At 45.6% G+C, this 22759-nt stretch overlaps 1 protein-coding gene across 1 annotated transcript in view; it reads left to right on the forward strand.

Moving 5' to 3' along the window:
- CARMIL1 (capping protein regulator and myosin 1 linker 1) overlaps positions 1–22759 on the forward strand; it is a 318183-nt gene that overhangs the window by 292899 nt on the left and 2525 nt on the right. Inside the window, exons 35-38 of the mRNA XM_025890957.2 lie at positions 3560–3989; positions 10406–10487; positions 11604–11816; positions 14982–15122. Coding sequence (XP_025746742.1) covers positions 3560–3989; positions 10406–10487; positions 11604–11816; positions 14982–15122 — 866 coding nt within the window. The remainder of the gene's footprint in view (positions 1–3559; positions 3990–10405; positions 10488–11603; positions 11817–14981; positions 15123–22759) is intronic.

The raw sequence follows: 22759 nt of genomic DNA on the forward strand, positions 1-22759 counted from the left end.
AGGAGAGAATCAAATATAATAGTGTGTATACAGGGAAGCCACACAGAGGGGAAATTCCAAAGACAGGCAAAATGAGGCACATATGTCGTTTTGAACTAAGGAGAAGGCGACAGGGGTCTGGGACTTCAATGGGAAGGAACGCAATTCTCAGGAAGAGTAAATGTTTGGTTCACAAATGTCTGCTGAGCCACTCAGACAATGGGACATAGAGGCCTGGTCCAACAGGCCTTGATAGGTTCCTCGCCATCTACCACTCCTGGTTCATAGCGTAATGTAGTTCTCGATGCCCGCAGCTCTCTTCCTGGAGCAGCTCCTCTATCTAAATTCTTTTAGGCAGTCGAAGGGGGGATGTGAGGAGTTTTTTCCTGAATCGGCTGGGTTTTGATGACTTGTTCACTCAAAATAATCTTCGTGCCAAAGCAGCCCATCTTGAGGCAGCCTGGCCTTGGCCCGTACAAATCCAGTGTCGTCATGAGCCCTGGTCCTTTGTTACTTGTTTTTGTTTTTACTCTTTTTCTGGAAGCGTTTGGGATTTTCTCTTTGTTCCCAGAAATTTATGATGATTGGCTCTGGGTAGCTTTGTTTTGTTTTGTTTTTTTTGTTTGAACCCCTTTGCTAGGCCCTAATGAGCCATTTCAATCTGAAAATTCATGTGTCTTGGTTCTGGGAGTTTTCTTGAATTATTTTTTTCATAATTTCTTCCCTTCCTTCTTCTCTGTATTCTTTCTCTAAAACATCCCTTATTCAAATTATGTGTTTTCTCTATGAATCCCTAGTTTTTGTTTTGTTTTTATCTTTCTCATTTTCTCATTCTTTCTGTTACCCGCCCCCTGTTCCTTGCCGTCTGGGAGATTCCCTCAGCTATATCTTCCAACCTTGAGTTTTACCTCCTGCTATCACATTTTCCTATTATGCCTGTTTGATGGTGCAACAGTTTTTTGCTCCTTCATTTGAAATGAAATAAGACACTAGTGAGCTTGGAAGTTGGTGTCTTGGAGGCAGTGAGGCTTCTAACAGGATGCCTGGAGGCCAGCAAGGAGGCGGCCGCGGCCCGCTGTGGGGAAGGTCAGAGGGCTGTCCTGGCAGCGTCCACGAGAGGCTGGATCCCACCGGACAGGCCCACGATGGTGGTGCCACGATGGGAAAGCCCTGAGCAAGTGAGGAAGAAAAAGCGGGAAACCCTGCTTCCCCACACCAAATAATGAATATTATACTCTCTTGTTAACTGCACATAAAAGGTAGAACCCCAAACCCCCGCACATAGCTCGCTGTCTCTTAAGCTTATCTACTCACCTCTTGAGAGTATAATTTATTTTTTGTTTTGTTTTGTTTTTTTAAAGATTTTATTTTTAAGTAATCTCTCCACCCAATGTGGGGCTTGAACTCATAACCCCAAGATCAAGAGTTGCTTGCTGCACCCATTGAGCCAGCCAGGTTCCCCTTGAGAGTGTACTTTTGGTTTAATAAACTTTCCTGCTTATGTTGCTTATCCACTGTGTTGTGTGCCCTGTCCTTCAGTTCTTCCTCCTGATGAGACCAAGAGCATTCCAGGACATCTTTGGGACAGGCTGGGTCAAGGGCCCAGAGTCTCCCCAGTTCACCTGGCAACAAGTAGAGTCTGTTGACTGGTGGACTTCAATGTGTAGGGTACCCTTCTTGGATCATTTTGTTGGGCAAGGCTCTCCCTGACTATCTGAGTCTTTGGGTCTTTTCTCTTGAGCTTGTTGAGAAATTTGATCTCCTGCCTGGAGGGCATAAACCTGGCTGCCCTATTCTTGAGCTTGTTGAGAAATTTGATCTCCTGCCTGGAGGGCATAAACCTGGCTGCCTCATTCACAGAATGAGAGAAAGAGCTTGTGAGTATCACTGTTCCAATATGCAGGCTTTCCTGTGCTTGTAGGGGAGGAAAAATAATTTTTTCTCTACCCTTCTAGGTTCCTGGCTGAGATACTCCTGTGAAAGACAGATTAACAGAAGAAAAACAGAAGTTCAAGAACAAGGGTGCTTCCTATATACGTGGGAGAGACTCAGAAAAACTGAGTAGCTTCCCAGAATGGCTCAAGCCACCACCTTAAATGCCATTTTCAGCTAAAGACAAAAGACACAGGTTGGGATGGGGGGCAGGAGGGGCGTGACATAAGTGTGGGGAGGTTACCAGGAGAAGGTCTCTATAAACAGGGTAAGGGTGTTACACAGACTTAAGTCCATACCTTCTCCATTGATAAGTTTCTAGAGATTTAGTTCTCCTCCTCCTTCCTCTTCCTGCTACTGAGAGGAACACACCCTTATAAATGGAGATTTCTCTTATAAACAACTCTTCCCAAAGGGCAACTTCTCAGTTCTCAGAGCTGCTTCAGCATCTACTATTTCTTTTTATTTTTTTATTTTTGCTCTTCTTGAGCTTAACCTTGATTTTTATTTTATTTATTTTTTAAGCCATTCCTATTTTATTTACTTTATTATGTATTATTTATTTTTATTATGTTCAGTTAGCATCTGCTATTTCTTAATCAGCCTAAAATAATCCTTGTGCCAAAGAGGTATATTTTGGGGTGCCACGGTCTGCTGCCCCTCACCCTCCCCGGCGGGTAAACTTGGGCGCGAAGGGGCAGTTTTGGTCTCTGGTTTGGGGAGAGGACCTGCGGTTTGGTGAATGGGCTCTGGCTCTCTCTCCCTCTGCAGAGGCCCCCTTCACTTCTGTTCCCAGAGGTGCCTGGAGCCCCGTGCAAACCCACCACCTCTCATCTCCCCCCACCAGCGCTTCAGGGAGCAGCTTTCTACGTCTGTTGAGTCCATTTTCACTCACAATTGTCTTGGCTTCCAGACTGTGTTGTTTGGCCTTTCTTCCGCTCTGGGGCTTTTGCCTTTATTTTTTTTCTTTACACCTTTGGCCATGGTTTCACAGGGGACTCAGAAGAGCTAATGGGGTCTGTGTCTTCCATCTCTAAGTGAAAGGCACCAGGGAGACCTCCCATCGGCCCCTTGGACTTGCTTTTTCCCCTGCCCATTCCCCCATTCCTGAATATTGTCTTTCATTCCTGCACATTCTCTTTTGTACAACTCTCTACCAAAGCTCACTGTTCTTGTTGCCTCTTTTAGTGGTATTACATTTAAGCAAGAACCCACATCTTTGTTTGAGTTGAGCGCTAACGGTGGGATTTCAGATGTGATCTAGTGATTATGCAAGGATTTTAGGTAGCCGTGGGGAAATCTGGCCCTTTCTAATGCCAAATTAAATAAGGCCATCCCCCACCTGTGTCTTTGAGAAGCCAGCTTTGCTGGAAGTTCTTACAAGTCGAGAGGCCATTGACCAGAGCGTTTAGATACAGAAATACCTACCCCTTCAGGTTTTCATTCTTAACTGGTGGTACCTCCCTCTCCTGACCTGTGACTATGATAACATTCCACATTTCTATTTATCAAGGTCAAAGACTCAAATTTTTTAACTGCTTTGGAATGGCCGCTAGAGAAGCAATCATCTCCGTATTTGTATTTTGACTGATTCTGGCTGGAGCTTTAATTACAGAAAACCCATAGTATTTGTTCTTTCGAATCCCAGGAGATCATCAGCAAGAGGCTCAGAGTCCCACGAGCTTAGCGAAGGAGGAGATGAAAAGAAAAAGCGAGACTCTCGGAGAAGCGGCTTTCTCAATTTAATCAAATCTCGGTCCAAATCTGAGCGGCCACCCATGGTCTTGACGACGGATGAACCGTCTTCACCAAAGGGGGCCATCAGAAGTCCGGCCACAGACACCCCCAGGAAGGACACAAAGCCCGCAGAGTACAACGGCAGTTCGGAGCGGACAGAGGAGATAAAAACCCCCGACTCCCTTGAGGAAGGTCAAGGGGAAGACGTGGGCAAGGTGGAGCGGAGTGACAGCAAGAGGAGTCCGCAGGGCGGGCGGAGGTACGGCGTCCAGGTGATGGGCAGCGGTCTGCTGGCAGAGATGAAGGCCAAACAGGAGAGGAGAGCGGCCTGTGCGCAGAAGGTGAGGGTGCGTCCCTTCTGACTCGGTTGTCTGTGTGATTTGCCCCCTCTCGGTTTTTATGGGCGAGAGAGGTACAGAGCTAGCCTGTTCGATGAAGGCAAAATCCAAATCCAAAAGTCTTTTTCCAAAAGAACCCAGAGCACAGACAACAAGGGCAGGGCCATGTGTTCCCTCCAGCATGAGGGCCGGCTCTTCGGAGCCACAGTGTTTGAAGGTAAGTCGTTGGCTGAGACTCTGCCGGCCTTTCCCCACCTGCCGAGGTGCTTTCTGTGTGAGTCAGGAGCCTGGGAATGCAAGTAAATGCTCAAAGCTGGGGAGAGGACCAGTCTGTTGAATCCAAAATGAGACCTGAGCGTGACCAGAAACAGAACTGACAGAGGCTAATAAAAATACTGAAACCATGGGGGTGCCTGGCCGGCTCAGTCAGTAGGGCGTGTGACTCTTGATCTCAGGGTTGTGAATTCAAGCCTTGTGTCGAGTATAGAGATTACTTAAAAATAAAAAAAACAATCTTAAAAAATACTGAAACCAGATTCTAATTATATGAAAATAGATCTGCTTTTCAGAGGGTCAAAGTATTCTGTTAGAATTAATTGAATACTTGGTCATTGAGATATATTGTGGATTGCTATGAAGAAAAAGTTGATCATTTCAAAATTGCCAAGTCCCCCCAAAATCTGACTTAATACATCATTTATCCTTCGAACATCTTTTAAAGTAGACATTGTGGTGGTTTTTTCTTCCATTATCTCTTCTTTGTCCTGCAGCTACTTGAAAGATCATAGCTTTATTGTGATCACTAAGCTCATCATACCCGTGTGAACCCAGGTTTTGGGTATAGTGCATGAATCTGAGCTCTTTTTCACTTATATAACTGGGTTTCCCAGAGAAAGGAAAATTGCCCATCTGTTTTATTTGAAGTATCAGAATAAAACAATTCACCCCAACGAACCCTTGATTTTTAGAAAGTTACTAGTAAACTGTATTATAGGCCAGGATGTGGAGGGCTGTTTTATATGACTTAACAACTGATTATTTTTTCATTAAATCCTGTATCCCATGTGACTTTACAACTGTTCACCATAGTTCCTCCACCAGCACCATAGTTACCCAGCAATTTCCCTGTGACAGATCTCTCCTAACTTATTCATTGACCCTTACAGAAGGTTGAGGAGGGTGCAGAGGGGGGACCATATAACTGTATTCTGCTAATTCAGCAAGGCAGGCACGATGTGGCCTTCACTGGTCAGAATTCTGAATAAACACTGACCACATTCACTGGTGGGTGAGTCAGACGCCCAAGGAAATGTTTGAATTTCAATCCATTTTATAGAATTTCTTACAACAATGAATGGGCTATTTTCACTAACGAGCTGTTTATTGCTGTTTATTTTATCACTGTTTTCACTGATGAACAGCTGCTTTTTGGTAGAAAGATGGGAAGTGCTAGAGGGTTTTTCCCATGTGCTTTGGATTGGTTACATAAATTGGCTTGGAGTGACAAAATTCCTACGTTTTAGGTCTTAGTTGTCCAAGGCTTATAGTAATGAGCTCCTAGCGCCATCTTGTGTCTATTTAAAACAACATCAATAATAAAAATCCTTAGGATTTTTCCCGGAGATGTGGGTTCAGTTCAGATCAACACAATAAAGCAAATATCACAAAAAAGCGAGTCAAATGAGTTTGGGGGTTTCCCAGTACGTAGAAAATAATGTTTACACCATACTTTATTAAGTGTGCAACTGGCACTGTGTCTAAAAAAACAATGTACAGACCTTACAATTTTAAACTGTTTTGTCGATAAAAACTACTAGTGATCATCTGCACTTGCTGGTGGAGGGTCTGGCCTCCACGTCGATGGCTGCTGCCCAATGAGGGTGGTGGTTGCTTAACGGGGGGCTGGCTGTGGCAATATCTTAAAATAAGACAATCGTGAATTCTGCCGCATTGATTGACTCTTCCTTTCACAAATGATTTCTCCGTAGCACGCAATGCTGTTTGAGAGCATTTTACCCACAACAGAGCTTCTTTCAAATTGGAGTGAATCCTGTCAACTGTGCTGCTGCTTTATCAACTAAGTTTCTGTTATAATCTAAATCCTCTGTTGTTGTTCTGATAATCTTCACTCCATCTCCCCCTGCCCCCCCCCCCCCCGGACTAGATTCCATCTCAGGAAACCACTTGCTGTGCTCCTCTGCTCCTCCGTAAGAAGCTCCTCCTCATTCGTTCAGGTTTGATCATGAAATTGCAGCAGTGCAGTCCCCTCTTGAGGCTCCCCTTCTAGCTCTCTTGCTGTTTCCACCACATCTGCAGGGACTTGCTCCACTGGAGTCTTGAACCCCTCCAAGTCCTCCACGAGGGTTGGAGTCAACTTCTTCCAAAGTCTGCTCATGTTGATGTTTTGACCTCTTCCCACGAATCAGGAATGTTCTGAATGGCATTTAGAATGTCGAATCCTTTCCAGAAGGTTTTCAATTGATTTTCCCAGATCCATCAGAAGAAGTACTATGGCAGCATTAGCCCTACAAAATGTATTTCTTACATAATAAGACTTGAAAGTTGAAATGACTCCTTTGATCCGTGGGCTGTGGAATGGATATTGTGTTAGCAGGTGTGAAAACAACAAGCCACAACGTACTCTTGTGTGACCAGGTGCCTTGTCAATGAGCAGTAATGTTTTGAAAGGAATCTTTTATTCTGAGCAGTAGGTCTCAATAGTGAGTGAAAAATTTTTTTACTGAAAAATATTCAGTAAAGCATGTTATGAACAGATGTGCTGTCATCCAGGCTTTTTTGGTCATCCATTTATAGGGCACTGAGTAGATCTAGCATGATTCTGAAGGGCCCTCGGATTTTTGGAATGGGGACTGAGCATTGGCTTCAACTTCAAGTCTGCAGCTGCATTAGCCCCTAAAAGAGTCAGCCTGTCCTTTGAAGCTTTGAAGGCAGGTATTGACTTCTCCTCTAGTTGTGAAAGTCCTAGATGGCATCTTCTTCCAAAGGAAGGCTGTTCGTCTACACTGATAATCTGTTTTCTAGTGTAGCCGCCTTCATTCATTCTCTCAGCTAGATCTTTTTTTTTTAAAGATTTTATTTATTTATTTGAGAGAGAGAGAGAGCACGAGAGGGAGGAGGGTCAGAGGGAGAAGCAGACTCCCTGCCGAGCAGGGAGCCCGATGCGGGACTCGATCCCGGGACTCCAGGATCATGACCTGAGCCGATCTTCTGGAGAACCTGCTGCAGCTTCTCCGTGAGCACCTGCTGCTTCACCCTGCGCTTTTCTCTTCTGCAGCTTCCTCACCTCCCTCAGCCTTCATGGAACTGAAGAGTTAGGGCCTTGTTCTGGATGAGGCTTTGGCTTAAGGGTAGTTATGGCTGGTTTGATCTTCTGTCCAGGGCACTCAGACTGTCTCCATACCCGCAATAAGGCTGTTTCACTTTCCTGTCATTCATGTGTTCACTGGAATAATACTTCTTATTTCCTTCAAGTACTTTCCCTTTGCATCCACAGCTTGGGTAACTGGCCCAGGAGAGCTGGCTTTCAGCCTTTCTCAGCTTTCTGCATGCCTTCCTTGCGAAGCTTAATCATTTTAGCTTTTGATTTAAAGGGAGATGTGTAACTCGTCCTTCACTCGAACACTTGGAGGCTATTGTAGGGTTATTACCTAGCCCCGTTTCAATATTGTTATGTCTCAGGCAACAGGGAGATGTGAGGAGAGGAAGAGAGACGGGGGCGGGGGGGGGGGAGGGCTGGTTGGTGGAGCAGGGAGACCATGAACCACAGTTATCAGTGAAGTTCACTGCCTTACATGGGCACGGTTCATGGCACCCAAAACAGCTATGATAGTAACATCACTGATCACCGTAATAAAGAGAACAGTAAGGAGAGAGTTTGAAATATTGTAAGAATTACCAAAATGTGCCACAGGGACATGAAGTGAACAAATGCTGTGGGAACAATGGTGCTGACAGACTTGCTCAGCACAGTGTTTTCACAAACCCGCAACTTGTAAAAACAAAAGCAGTATCTGCCAAGTGCAATAAAATGAGGTATGCCTGACCGGTCAGCAGTATTCTATCAGAATAATAAAGAATAGGAAAGGTTCTCAAAACTTAGTATGTATCAGAAGGGACACCTGGGTGGCTCAGTTAAACGTCCGACTCTGACTCTGACTCCACTGCCTGTGGAGCCTGCTTGAGACCTCTCTGCCCCTACTGTCCCTCCCCTCCCTCATGAGCTCTCTATCTTAAAACAACAACAAAAAACCCCCCACAGAATTAGTATAAGAATATTTTCCCCTAAAATGACTATATTCTTTATAAAAGTAAGCAGCATAAGCACCAGTGGTCAGTATACTCTTGGTAAAATTTACGGCATCTTCACTCTTCTCTTGAATAATTTTCTTTCCACTAGTCACATTTAATACATGTATTGAAAGGAGAAGAACCGTGAAAGTGAAGACGTGGCCCTTCTCGTTTATTAACAAAGGCGAGTAACAAGTACCGAACATGTAGAGCCCCATCTTTTCTTGGGGGGCCACCTCGTCAGCTGCCTGCTCAAAGACAGTGGACGTTACAGTATTTTATCCTTATTCCACACAGGCGTTTTTGCTGTCCGTTAACTACCTCAGACAGCCAGGAAGGAAGAAGAAAACACAACTCCTCCGATTATACTTTAAACGCAGGCAAGCGAGGCGCCGAGGGTGCATAGTGTGAGGAGGCATTGGCTCTGGGGGGCCAGCCTGGCGCTCACACGCCCGAAAGCCCGGGTCCCCTTCCACTTGTGCGCTGGCGTCTTGCTTGACACAGCCTCATCCTGGCCACGTTCAAGTAGGCCACCTTCTTAACCTGTGTCTGAGCACAGGGGGCCCCGCCCCTGACCGGCTCTGTTCCAGGGCTCGGGCGCCCCCTGCTGGTCCAGGTGGGGACTTCGCGCCCTTCTCCCCAGTGGGCTCAAGGGCTTGCCTGCGGCCCTGGCGCGGGACGTCATTTCCTTGGGATCCCTTTTCCTTAGGGACGCCAAACAGTGTGCACATTCTGGCAGTGGAACCTGTGTGCACATTCCTTCTCAGAGACCTGCTGAGCAGCCTTACCCCAGTGGAGCTTCCCTGGTCGTGCTGAGAGAGGCCAGGGCACCTGCTACCATGCCCGATACCGTGTGGGGGAGCGCTCCGGGCCAGTGTCTGGCCGTGGCCGCCTGGTAAATGCCGTAGATGAGTCAGATCCTACCTGAGTTTCAGGTAACCCCTCCTCTAGCGTCACGAATAGTGGGGAGCTGGGAAGCGGCAGCAGCTATGTGCTTTTCAGGTCTGCCAGAAGCGTAGGCTGCGCAGGAAGCGACAGGCTGAAGGTCAGGCCCCGGTCTCCCTGCCCAGCTGCTTTGTGGTTTGGGAGGGGAGGTAGATGTGGATCGTCTTTGTCAACAGGATGCTTAGGGCATATTCAGCAAACCCTAGATGTTTTGTTTCAGGTAACTTTTTGTATCTAAATGCCTCACTCTTAGGTAGGCTTTCTGCATCGCAAGGAAGAGCCCTAGTCCTGGCTTCACAGGTTGCTGCTCCTTCTCCAAGACAACCGCGTCTAACCTTGCCCCCCCTCTGCTGTCACAAAACCCTTCGCTTGAAGCTTTGGCATCTTACTTTTCTTTTTATTTTCAATTTTTTATTTTTGCGAGAGAGTACAAGCCAGGGGGCGGGCAGACGGAGAGGGAGAAGCAGACTCCCCGCTGAGCAGGGAGGCCGAGGTGGGGCTCGATCCCAGGACCCTGGGATCACGACCTGAGCCGAAGGCAGACACTTCACTGACTGAGCCACCCAGGCGCCCGCTTTTGGGTTTTTTAAATTAATTCTGGTGTGTTCATCCGTGACTTCCTAAACAAGAGTCTTTGTCCTGTGGTTCTGCTTCAGTGGCAGGGAAGGCCCTGTCCATTATAGGCCCCTTTTTACCTTTCTTGTACACTGAAGTTGAAGGGGTTTCCCCTGCTTTTAAAATTTGATTTGGGGAGCTCAACTTGGAGCGAGGGTCCCGTCAACTCACAGAGTGTCCTTGTCCGCACTGTTTGGAGGATCGGGCTGCTGAGCCTGTGTAGGTATTCCACAGAAAAACCCCGCAGGCAACAGGAACTGCCCCTGCGCCCCCTGGCTTCCTCTGAGCCCACGCACCTGTCACCTGCGGGGGGCATTCTGAGCACCTGGCCGCACTCCGGACCCCAGAGCCCTGACTGTGAACGCAGAACAGAACCTGCTCGCTGGAGCTTTGTCCAGGAGGAGGCTCAGGGAGACAGAGGGGTGGGACACAGTCAGTGTGAGAGCAGTAAAGAGGCCATTATTTGTTGTCACTTATGTCCCACTTTGTTCTTTTTCTTACATTTTAAATAAATATGCACCTTCCCGGGGCTGTGTGCTTGAATTTTTCAGAAGCTCGGGAATGAGGCCATCTCTCAGGATTCCCCCGGCCTGGCCTCGGGCAGCACAGAACGGTTGGATGGATGTGGGGCAGGTAAGACCATCACCCTCTAAGGAGAAACACTTCCCATCTGGTTCCAGGAGTCACACATGATTGACAGAAGAAAAATTAGGATGGGAAGGGAAAATGGGCCTCTGTGTCATGTGTTGTCAGCTTTCACCTGGCTGGCCATGCCCCTCCACCTGCCGCAGCTCCACCTGGGCCGTGTCTTCCACCCCAGTAGCCGTGTACCTGGACAGGGCACCTTTGCCAATTTCCCAAAGGGAAGAAACGTCTTTGAGAAGAACTCAACTCCCAAACCGTGGGCATCTGAGGAGTGGGGGGAGGCGGGGTCATGGCCGATGTTCAAAATCAGCCACACACGGTAGGTGCAAGGTGACCCATTTGTTTGAGATGAAGGAATGTTCTTTCCTTTCAACGTGAATATCCACTATCCTTTGTCCCTCTGACTTTTCGGGTGTAATAAAAGAATAAGACACGTTTGTTGGGAACCAAAGAGTAACTTACAAACTGAGTGTCAGAAACCTCGCTTTGCTCTTTGAAAGTCCTGTGTTGAGCTTGAGTATCTTCATGCAGTAAGAGATGTAATGTAGCTCATGTTTAACCAGCAGGGGTGGGACATTGAACCTGAAGCCATTCTCATGGTTCTCGCTACATGGGAGGTTATGGACGTCAGCGTAGCTCTCCTCGCTGGGGACCCGCAGCCAGACCCCTACCTGCTGATGATTATCCAGAAACGAGGCGCCTACAGCTGGTTTTACTTGTGCCTGCACCTCGTGCCACATCTGAGAAAGATCTGAGTGCTTCCAGTGCATTCGGCCCTGCGTGCCGTGCCCTCCGTCCGTTGGCATGGACACGGACATGCTTGAACTTGACGCTTGTTCTCTGTGGAGTAGTCAGGAGTGATCAGAAGCGCACCACCAAGTTCATTGCTTTTCCACAAAGAAGTGTAGTCTTCCGCCTTCGTGTTTTGATTCTACAAGCGTGCTAGAACAACAACATGTTTCAGTTCTGAAATATCTCTGATGAGAAAGGACAAGAAATGGTTATAGCAGCTTGTACCAGATCTCTCCCAGCTTCAAATGACTAGTTTGTTTCACCTTTGAGTTTTAAAGTAAAGTGTGCTCTTTGTCCCCATTTTCATTGCAGTGTCTAAACTGCACCCCGGTCTTGTGGAGAGCCGCTTCGGTTTGGGAACACCCGAAAAGAATGCCAAAGCGGAGCCCAAAGTGGATGCTGGCTCCAGGTCGCGGGGCTCTTCCAGCACACCGACCAGCCCGAAGCCCCTCCTGCAGTCCCCCAAACCCAGCCTGGCAGCGCGGCCCACTGTCCCACAAAAACCGAGAACCGCCTCGCGGCCCGGTAAGGGTTCTGCTTGGCAGGGGGTGACCCCCCCCCTCCATGTCAGGTGGCATCTGGGGCTAGCTGGATTGCGACTCCACCCATGGTTCCGGGGGCTGCTGGTGAACACGGGCACAGGGGTTCTGCAGGACGGCTCAGAGAAACCTGCCAACAGTTTCTACAGGGACAAAGGCTGAGGAGTTTCTTTTTTTTTTAAGATTTTATTTATCTGACAGAGAGGGAGAGCACAAGCAGGGGGAGCGCAGGCAGAGGGAGAAGCAGGCTTCCCACGGAGCAGGGAGCCCGATGCGGGGCTCGATCCCAGGACCCTGAGATCATGACCTGAGCCAAAGGCAGATGCTTAACCGACTGAGCCACCCAGGCGCCCCTGCGGAGTTTCTTTATTCAACACCGCGGCCCAGGGACTCAGAGACTGTCCCTGCATTCAGGCCACAGGTTAGAGGGCCACATGAGAAGACAGCCTTGTGTTGTGTTGGCCCATTTGCAGGGCTTCATTGAGCCTTCTGAGAACTGTCTCCGGGGTCTACAGACCCTTCAGAAGGCCGCGCGTCAAGGATGGGGTGCCACAAATAGGGAGAGCGTAAGTTCTTCTCTTTTTGCCCCGTAGTCTGTGAAATATTTAGGGTTTAGAACAGGGCTTGGCCAACTATGGGCCTGTTTCTATAAATGAAATGTTGGCGGCACGTAGCCAGGCCACCCGTATCCATATTGTCTCCAGTTGTTTTTGTGCTAACATCGCAGAGCTGAGTCATGACAGAGGCCGTTTGGCCTGCAAAAGCTGAGGTATTTACGGTTTGGCCCTTCCCAGAAGACATTTGCTGACTCTTGTATAGAAAATCTACTGAGAGAAGAAACTTAAAAATATTAGGAATGGATTAGACTCTGCCTTTTTCTCTCCTGCAACTGCCCTTCCCTCTCAGGCCTTTTTTTTTTTTCTTTTTTCTTTTTTTCCCCAATGGTCTATTATAAGAATTTTTAAACATATACAAAAGCAGAATGGATAATGTAATAAATCCCATATCACCTCTTCACTTTATTCCCCCATAATAATTAGGCAAATAAGGGTAAAGATACATAGTCGGATTATGCTCATCACCACCGTCACTGGTAATCTTAACACTTCACTCCGTGCCAGGCACTGTCCTAAGTGCTTTGCGTGGATAAACTCCGAATGTCCCCACCACAGATACGGAATGTGAGACCCAGAGATACTCAGTTTGACAAGTCCCACAGCTGGTGTGCAGAAGCCAGACACTAACTAGGACGCCCCCAGCTGCAGGGTGGCTGCTCCCACCGGCCTCCTCCCTGTGGGCATGCATACTAGAAAGTAAGACACGCAGCTCGTTGTAGTCATTCATCCACACGCAGGGGATTGGGTGAAATGAGAAAAAAAGGTGGCGGCGCACCCGCCTAGACTCACTCCACTGTGGGTCGTCCCCATTTGCCCGCAAATATGTCGTTTGTTCACCAGGTAGCCAGCTGGTTAATGTTCGCTGGTCTCCACAGCCCATTCGTCCCTCAGGAAACCCAGTGCCCAGTCTCCAGAGCATAGCCACAGGGGACCCTGGGGTCACCTCAGGCAGCTGACCCTTAAAGCAGATCACTTAGAACTTCCTGATTCTGCTCAAACCTTTTTACAGACCGAAGTTTGTTATGATGGGAAACACAGAACATTTCTTGGTGCACACAGAATATTTTCATAATAGAAAGAGTGTGGAGAGTGAAGGCAAAAAAAAATAGTAATAATTAAAAGAATTGCTTTAAATGACTACTCAAGAGCAGGCTGGTAGTTTCATCAGCAAGGTGTAGCTCTAGTCTGCAGGAAGGGAACGGCTCTTACAAAATGGACCTAGTTTGTTTTTTTGTTTTGTTTCGTTTTGTTTTAAAGATTTTATTTATTTGACAGGGAGAGACACAGTGGGAGAGAGAGCACAAGCAGGGGGAGCGGCAGGCAAAGGGAGAAGGAGAAGCAGGCTCCCCGCTGAGCAGCGAGCCCGATGCGGGGCTCGATCCCAGGACCCTGGGACCATGACCTGAGCCGAAGGCAGACGCTTAACCATCTGAGCCACCCAGGGGCCCCAAAATGGACCTAGTTTGTAGAGTATTTTGGCTCCGCAGTTGGGAAGTCTGAATGTCAAATTAGCTGGATTTCCAATATTCTGTCGCAAGGAGCTTCTGTTTTTGATTTATTTGTTAAATGTGTTCATTTGTTTCTTAGCACTTAGTGTATTGAGACATGTTTGTTTTTACAGCACTTGGCGAATTCCGCAGGCACTTTCGAATCCATCCTTTTGTTTCCTCTCCGCAGCTCTGAGAGATTGTTGGGGCAGGGAGAGCTCTTCCATACCCTGTTGAGACAGTGAAGCACGTAGGGAGAGTTGAATTGGAAGGAGAAGGCTGAGGAGAACCTGACCGAAAAGTGTCATCTCTGTACACACACACACACGCGTGCGCGCGCGCGCCGATGTCAAATAACCTTGCCGGCCACAGAGCAGAGGAAGGAGCACAATTCAGGAAATCCTTTCAGTTCGAATGAAATAGCACAGCCTTTAGGATTCAGAGACTAGAGTTCTAATCCTAGCGGTTTTGTCATCATTTTCCTTCAGCAGGTCATCTATTAATCTCTTCATTTGTGCAGTAATCACCAAAGTCCTTCTAGTCCTTAAAGTCCTTGGAATCCCTGATTCCAAGTTATTCTTAGTGGTCTTAGTCTGTATATAGGTACGTGTACCCATGTTCCTACGTGTGTATGTTTGTATGTACTTCGTGACCACTTCACTGGATTTGGCAGTAGGTAGAAGCAGGAGGTTGTAAATATCACATATTTGAGAAATATCCAACAGCCTCTGTGTCTGAGGCAGAAGGAACATTGAGTTCACTTAGAGTGTAATTTCCAAATACCAGCTCATTGAAATTCTGTGTCTGCAAGATAAAATTCACATCTGTGATTTTTAGAGATTTTTAACCTTTCATAAATTTTAATTATTTCCCCCCTACTGTTCGTAGATGTTACCTGCAGGAACACGAAACTTACGTTTTGGCCGGAAAAATTCTATGATGCTTTTAAAAAAATTACCGGCCATTCATATTTTAAGATTAGCCTGGCTTATGTTTTCGGAATCCAGTTTGTGGGAGTATTGGATTCATGCGTTTGTGTCTCCCTAGAGGATATCCCAGACTCTCCATCCAGCCCTGGCTCCTGTAAAGTGGCTCTTCTTCCGCCTGTCCTGAAGAAAGTTCCATCGGACAAGGAGAGAGATGGCCAGAGTAGCCCCCAGCCCAGTCCCAGGACATTTTCCCAGGAAGGTAAGCAATGTTTCCTCTATGTTCGCTTTCTCCAAGGAGAACCGTTTCAAGGGAAAGGAATTAAGCTTGGACTCAACTAATATCTTAGAGTTTAAGTCAGCATCCCTTGGACTAAACTTTTGGAATCAGAGCAGTTTCCTCATTCAGAAACTTGATTCAACGTTATTGATGACATTGGATCTTAATGAAGGACCATACACAAAGAGTGAAAACGTACCGGACACCCCAACCCAAGGTTTAACCTGTTTGTGATCACTAGGTGCTCCTGCACTGGATCCCAGCAGGTAAGGAGGGCCTTAAACACTTTGTGCCTCGTCTGGGGCTCCTTACATAGGCTTCTAGGTCCCATTATTTCCCAGGAAAGCTTCCCCTTGCTGTAAATGATCATGAGCAGCCCCCATAGGCCTGAGAGACCTGGTAGCTCCTTCTGCTTGCTCGATCATGAGGCCAAGCATTCCTTGTTCTCACAAGTGTGGCACCTGCAAGGATGCTTTCAGGGAATCATTGTACCCAGTTGGCTGCTTCTGATTTGCTGGGGTAGGAGCAGAAGCAAGATAATCCTGGGACTTGGGTGCCATCTGCCAGAATCAGATCAAGAGTGATCAGGGGAGGTGAGGCATGTTTGCGTTGGCTTCAGCAACCCACTGTTCCTCTCCCCCTACACTTCCCTCACTCTATTAAATACGCTATTGACTTTTGGGTTCTGTCCTTCATAAAGAGTAATATGATCGCCATCTCTAAACCCACCTATAAAGACATTCCAGAGCCACATGAGTCATTACCCATGACCAGATGGCTCTCGTTATGGTTTGGGGCTGCTTTGTTTTATTTTAGATGTCTGATGCTTTAGAATTCCTTGACCTTTCAGGCTCTGACATCTTCCTCCACTGGCCTGTTTTCTTTTATTAATGGTAGTGTCCTGTCGAAGTCATAGAAAGTATTTCTGAGTACTATCTTTATGACTTGGGAGAAAACTAATAATTTTTTAAAAAAATAAAAATAACACTGCCTGCTTTCTCCTCTCCATTCTGCAGATTCATTTGGTGGGTACAAGCTTCACTCACCTATTGGCTATAAATAAAAGAAGGTAGGGTTTTGAGCAAAGCTGATAGAACACTCAAGTCAAGTAGAGCAACTAAAGCCATAAAAGGTTGCTGGTGCCTATAGTCAGTTTACGTGGAATGAAGAAACACAGGGTTTGGTGTTACAGCTGCAGCCCTTGGAAGGCTTGGTGTAGAGGGCAGAACCTTCGGCGGTGCCCAGTCAGACCGAAGGGCCTGCGAGTGTCCCTGCCAGCCCCTCCCCCTGCCTACCCTCATTTTAACCTTCTTTCTGCAACTGCCAGCTTTACATCCTTACTTGTAAGGAAGTTTTGAAAATTGCTCCATGTTTATGAAAAGCGATGTGTTCTCGATGCCCATACGATTAAAACAGGGCCTCGAGTAACCCACCAGCCTCCTGAGCTAAGAATGGGTAGCATGGAGCCTCTCTAGTAAAGTGAGTGAATGCTAGCATGCCCTTAGCTGCTTTGGAAAAGTCCCCTGTTCTTTCCTGAGGAACTTATTTGCTCCTCAGACATGTCAGAGCTCTGGGGTAGATGTTTGATGCCTTTGCTCACTCCCCCTTGAGAGCAAACACTGATGATGATGCATGCCCCCATCTTTCTAGTTTGGGACTGGAGAGTTTTCCCCTGGAATCCACAGTAAATTAACCACAGAGATCATTCTGGTGGTGTCACTTGGTATTGAAATTGGACTGAAAGTATACGTGCGATCTGAGAAGAGTGTGCAAACGCCCAAGGTGATAAGAGTCCAGCTTCAGTTCATTTTACCAGCTCACCGGCTCTGCTGGTCCAGGAATGATAGCCACTTGCGAGCCCTGCCTTTTTCTTTAGAAAATGTTCCTGATGTGCTCATTCCTATTTTCTTGTGCATTATTCACGCTGGTTACTTCATTTCCTTGTTCTGTGCCTCCCTTTGGACTAGCATGCCCAACTAATTTCTGAAACAGGTAAATTCCTATGATTCTTCTGGATTATTCCATAGTGAATGTGATTTTCATTTACTCCATCCTGGAATCAAAAGTGGTAACACAGGGGCCTTTTGTTAGCACCCTTTGGGGGCAGACTCGGAGCTCACCTCATTTTGCACCACATTTCCATAATGTTGGCTGTTGAATTCTGTAGGTGATGGTGTATCTGCACAGGCCCAATGCTGTAGGTTCCTTAAATCCTAAGTGGGGTGGGTTCTCTGATACTTAATTTCTCATATTAACATTTTTTAATATTAATGTCAACACAGTTCTGTATTTGCTAATATAAAGGGTAAAATGAATCCCTTTTCCTCAGTAGTGCAAAGAGGAGATTATTACAAAAGACATTCAGATCATGACAGTGACAAGCCTTCCAGTGGAGGGAAAAGATCTTCAAAACTGTACTTCACCATTGCAGAAGAGGAAGTGAATGCAATTGGGCACAGGAAGTCACAGCCAACAAATGGTTAGAGCCTTCGGTTATCGTCCCTCACTGACCCAAAGCTTACGGACTGGCACTAACAAAAACAAACTTTAATTGAGTAACTTCTATTCCAGGACCAGCTCAGGGATTATTCATACAACTGCCTTTTTTTTTTTTTTTCCTAAATGGCAACAGGATGGTCCTTCCCTTTGAGGCTAAAAGTATGGACTTAAAAATCTAAAATTAGAAACTCTTAGGAGGAGGATCAAGTTACTTTGGAGTAGGGTGACTTGTCCTTTCAAATTTTTGTGATCAGGTAGGCTTATTTTTTTTATTTGGGGTCATACTTCCTGTTCTCTTGATCTCTCTACTCTTCTGTTAGATTTTAATTGGGATTGGATCAGAGATTCTGAGAGTAACACAGTTTCTACCTTTCGAGAGTATTGGCCTCACACCTTACCTTACAGTCTTTCAGGAAAGTATCCATAAAAAGCCAGCACGAAATGTAGACCTCACACCATGCCCACAAGCTTTCATTGGACATTTGATGACCCTTTAGTGAGACAGAAAAAGTACCAATTCACTTTTCAACCTCTGAGAACAGTTTATTCAACTTTACTGCAGTCGCTCGTCGGCACCTGACTTCCATTTGACCCTGTGGTAAACTTGGCAGGGTTCCGCGCAGCTGAAGATAGTCCCAGGAGACCAAAAGGAGACGGATTTCAAATCGGCTTTCATCTCCGGTGGGAAATGTTAGAGCAAGCATAGCTGATTCAGAGAGGAGGTGTCTTTTCTGTGACTCAGTACTGATGATCTTGCTGGCTGATCACTTCTTATAAATTTGCCTTGAAAAATCTTTGAAAGGCAGTCTTCGTATCATAAAAGAAAAAAATATGTTCTGATAGGTAAGATTCCCTGGAAGTACTTTTTCCCATGAAACAGGGCACTCTTCTTCTGGGAAAACTCTATCGGGGGTTAACACGTGTTTTTGGACTCCCAGTGATGAAGCGCATGGCCCAGCATTCTAGCTCTAACCCGAGGCCTTCATGGCCTTCTGCGAAAGCGCCCCGGATGGCAAGTCAGTGGGAGTGATCTTATGATAGGGATAAACTCTTCTTTATTGCAAAAGGATAAACCATTCTCAAACTTTAGCACTTCGTTACTGACAGTACGCCTCTCGTGACCCACCTTACAGCTTAACAACCCATTAAGTTACATACGATGCCTCGAGTGGAGACGGTCATCTTTGAGGACTTCCCTTGACAGAGGCTTAAAAACCAAAACAACAACAAAAAGGCATCTCCTGGTCCCCCACAAGCAATAACCTTTGGAGCCAGCTTTCTTGGCCAATGCCGTTGGATGAGCCATGCGCTGTGACTTGCCATCACTAGCTAGATGATGGCGTGGACCGGATGGAGTTAAGGACACGACCCACAGCGTAGGTCACATACGAACATTCTGTCTGGGCCAGCAAGTAGCACCTGCCCCACCTAGAGAAACTTTTAAAGGATTTCCTGAAACTAGTATGTCAACTATACTTCAATTAAAAATTTGTAAAATACCAGTGATGCCACGGACTCTACTGTGGAATCCTGTGGCTGACCCTATAATAAAAAAAAACCATACACTGTGACCCATTGTTTTTGTACATAAAGTTTTATTGGAATACACACGCACACACACACGTGGATTTCCTGTGTGGTAGACTTGCTTATAGACACATGCTTACAATCACTTTTCTCTCCGTAAGAGATTTTTCTCTGATATTTTCAAGAAAATCTGTTACCGTCAAGCGATAGGAAAATTACATAAATGAACACATTTGTTTTCTGGAGAGAGGCAGAGTTCTTTTTAGAGTCTATTGAATCAGAAGCTCTGTCTCTGTTTTGCCTCTTTTGATAAGGTTGCATAGATGTTTCTAGAGTTTGGAAATTTGCATTTGAACTATTGTATCGGTTGACTTCTCTCACTTGATTATTAAGAAAGTACATTGATGCGATGCAGTGTCCCCGCTTCTGAGAAGCCACAACACTTCACACGACACACACACACACAGACCGCCCCCAGGACCACACTGACCCTGCAGGAAGGCTTTGAGCTAGAGTAAAAAGAGGCTGATGGAAGGCAAGGAATTCTGTGTCTCTCGCAGATTTTTCCATGACCTTGTTGGCGTACAGTCCTCACCGTGATGGGCTGCCTCCAAGTTTGATGGAATTCAACAGGACCATCTTGTATTTGCTTTTCTGCCTCAATTTCTTGAAATGCAGACAGGAACCCCCAAAAGAGTAATTTTTATGGGAGCTTCAATTAAAGTCATTTTATATCAAAGATTTGGATTTTGTTTTGTTAGTGCCGACTCCTACCCTTACCTGTCTTTGTCCTTGAGAACCGCAAAGCAGCCTGCTTTCTAATTATTTTTTTATTTTTTTAAAGATTTTATTTATTTAAGCAGTCTGCTTTCTGACTAGTTAGTTCCTGGTTAACAAATGGCGTTTGGCAGAGGAATGCTGTTACACCGTGCTGCGACCGTGCTGCGTACTTCCCTTTAAATCTTCTGTGAGCAGCTTCGTTTATGCTAAAACAGCTTTCTTGCTTTCCTAAATCAAGTAACCGTGTAACAGACAGAGGCTGTTGTTCTCAAAGCATGCTGCATAGTTCTACCATGATTACTGTTTTAATTACGTGGCTATTTTAGTATTGACAGGTAAAATGCTGACTTTCTTTTACTGGAAGTCTCTGTCACTTGAATTTCACGTCCTTTCCTGTCTTGCGTTCAATGATAAGCTGTGATGTTTTCATTAGAGTGTGTCCTATTTTCTTGAAGAAAATAGTTGGTTTTGGCTTTGTACGTATCATGGTGTATCCTGTTTGCACAGGCCATCTTATTCTGAGATTCCTTTTATATGTCACCTGCTTCGTCCATAATCCAACCTAAAGCCAGCCACTACCTGGCTATGGTTTATGGTCTGTAAGCCAGTACTCTGTTCTGCTTTTTTTCACCAGATCTGTGATCTACAACCCCTATATGAGTTCTCCAAAAGAAATCTAACAGTTGGTCGGCAGTTTGGGCTCTTACCAGAAAGTATTAAAAAAAAAAAATCAGGGCCGGCTACGGAATATTATTTTTTAAGGTCATCATGTTTTCCTCCTGGGAAATATGAATGTCCGTGGAGCTTAAAATGGAGAAAAGTTCCAATTTTCAAATGCATCTCTAATTCTGAATTTATATGCACATTTTGGAAGCTTTAAAATTAGCACATGTAGGTATATATATATTTGCATGTGTGTGTGTGATATATATGTGTGTGTGTATATATATATTATATATGTGTGTGTATATATATTATATATATATATGTATGTATGCAAAGTCAAATCGTCTTCAAGAATGACAGGTTTCATGTTTGAGCCTCTCTGCACCAGTCATCGGCACTGTAGATGGGAGGTGAGTGTACACGGAGTGTTTGTGTTGAATAAATTAAATGTTCACTCAGGCAAGTATTTTTTATCATTTTAATGGTACACGGAATGGCAGTAAACACGTGTATAGACCCACGTATAGAGATTCCCCAGCGCGTTAATTGTAAGGACACTTGCATTGAAGAAGTGGAGTAAAACGATGTGATTTTTCTTTTTTATCCTGCATTAAAGTCAAGCATTACATCGGACTGCCTAGGAGAAGGTCCATCTGAATTAGTAAAAAAAAAAAAAAAAGCCAGGATTTTATAAATATTTTAAAATACTTTTAAGTTTTCAAGCAGACGTAATCTTATTCGGAGTATTCATTAGCGGGAGCTTGACCAAACCTACTTCAATATAATTGTAATTAAAATCCTAATTATATGTAATCAAATAGGTGATGCCTAAGGGCTGGAAAACAAACTTGACAAAGAACATTCCCCCTACAAAGTTGCTTGCACCAGTGTCCTGGGCTAATGAGAAGAAGTCGGGAGGCTGGGAGAGTGAGCGCATTGGCTACTCATCTGATTTCAGTTCCCTGATCTCACCTGCTTCGGTCTCCTGTCCATTCTCCGGCCTCCCTACAATGCCAAAAAAATGCCAGCTAGCCCCATGATCCCATTCACAAGTGGTAGAGTTTAATCAATGATTTTTTTATTTATTTGAGAGAGAGCATGAGTGGGGGCGGGGGGAGGGGGCAGAGGGAGAAGCAGGCTCCACGCTGAGCAGGGAGCCCGACGTGGGGCTCGATCTCAGGACCCTGGGATCACGACCTGAGCCGAAGGCAGATGCTTAACTGACTGAGTCCCCCAGGTGCCCCTAGAATGAATTTTAAATAGTGTCACTGCCTTAGTGAACTGTTTTGTTGGGCCTCTAGAAAGACCATGTTATTCCTCTCAAGGACTTTGTTGGACAAATTAAAATTTGTACCTTCATGACTGGTACTGGGTCTGTGTCACCAACCTAAATAAAACCCAGCCTGTTCACTTATTAATGTTTGCTGTGTCCTTCTGTACCTCCCTCCCCAACCCTCCCCACCCCCCCAGCCCTGGAAGACTCAGAATCAGGTCACTTGGATGTGGACTGAAGGACACTGAAGGACACTGCTTTCTGCAGGAAGATTCCTATGTGGGATCTCCCTGAGTTTCAGTTAGCTGCGCCCCATCGACCTTCGTCCATGGTGCTCTCTGTTTTTACCTGTGATGTAAACATTGTTGATGGCATGAATTTCTCCATTTTTAGAGTACTCTGTGGTGTCACAGAACATGAATTAGGCCTGGGATTTTGAGGAAGCTGAAATACTGGGAGGGATGAATAGCTTTTGAATCTAGGACTTAGAGCAAATATGTTTGCTCTGAAGACAAATAAGTAATGTATCACCATGTGTATTTCTTTTTTTGAACCTATAGTTTTGGAAATTTGTTTTTGAGTCAGTTGATACATAGGAACAACTCATTTTGGTTTTAAGAGGGAATGAATAGAATTTTCTAGCAAGATTTCCCTAATAATGCTCTATTTTGAGGTCAGATTATTGCAGTGTCTTCAAGGTGAAGATAGTATAAATCTCCACTTCCTCCTGTTCATAGCACACGCAGAAGTTGAGAATATAGAGGACCCTTTGTGAATTACTATCAGATGGATTTTGTGATAAAGGACAAGCTATATATAGAAACCTATTTTACCTTTTTCCCCCAAACCTGATTTGTTGACAACTTTCAAAGAA

The sequence above is a fragment of the Callorhinus ursinus genome, unplaced genomic scaffold (assembly GCF_003265705.2).
Source record: "Callorhinus ursinus isolate GAN/ISIS: 27379988/994484 unplaced genomic scaffold, GSC_fseal_2.0 scaffold26, whole genome shotgun sequence".
NCBI classification, from domain to species: domain Eukaryota; kingdom Metazoa; phylum Chordata; class Mammalia; order Carnivora; family Otariidae; genus Callorhinus; species Callorhinus ursinus.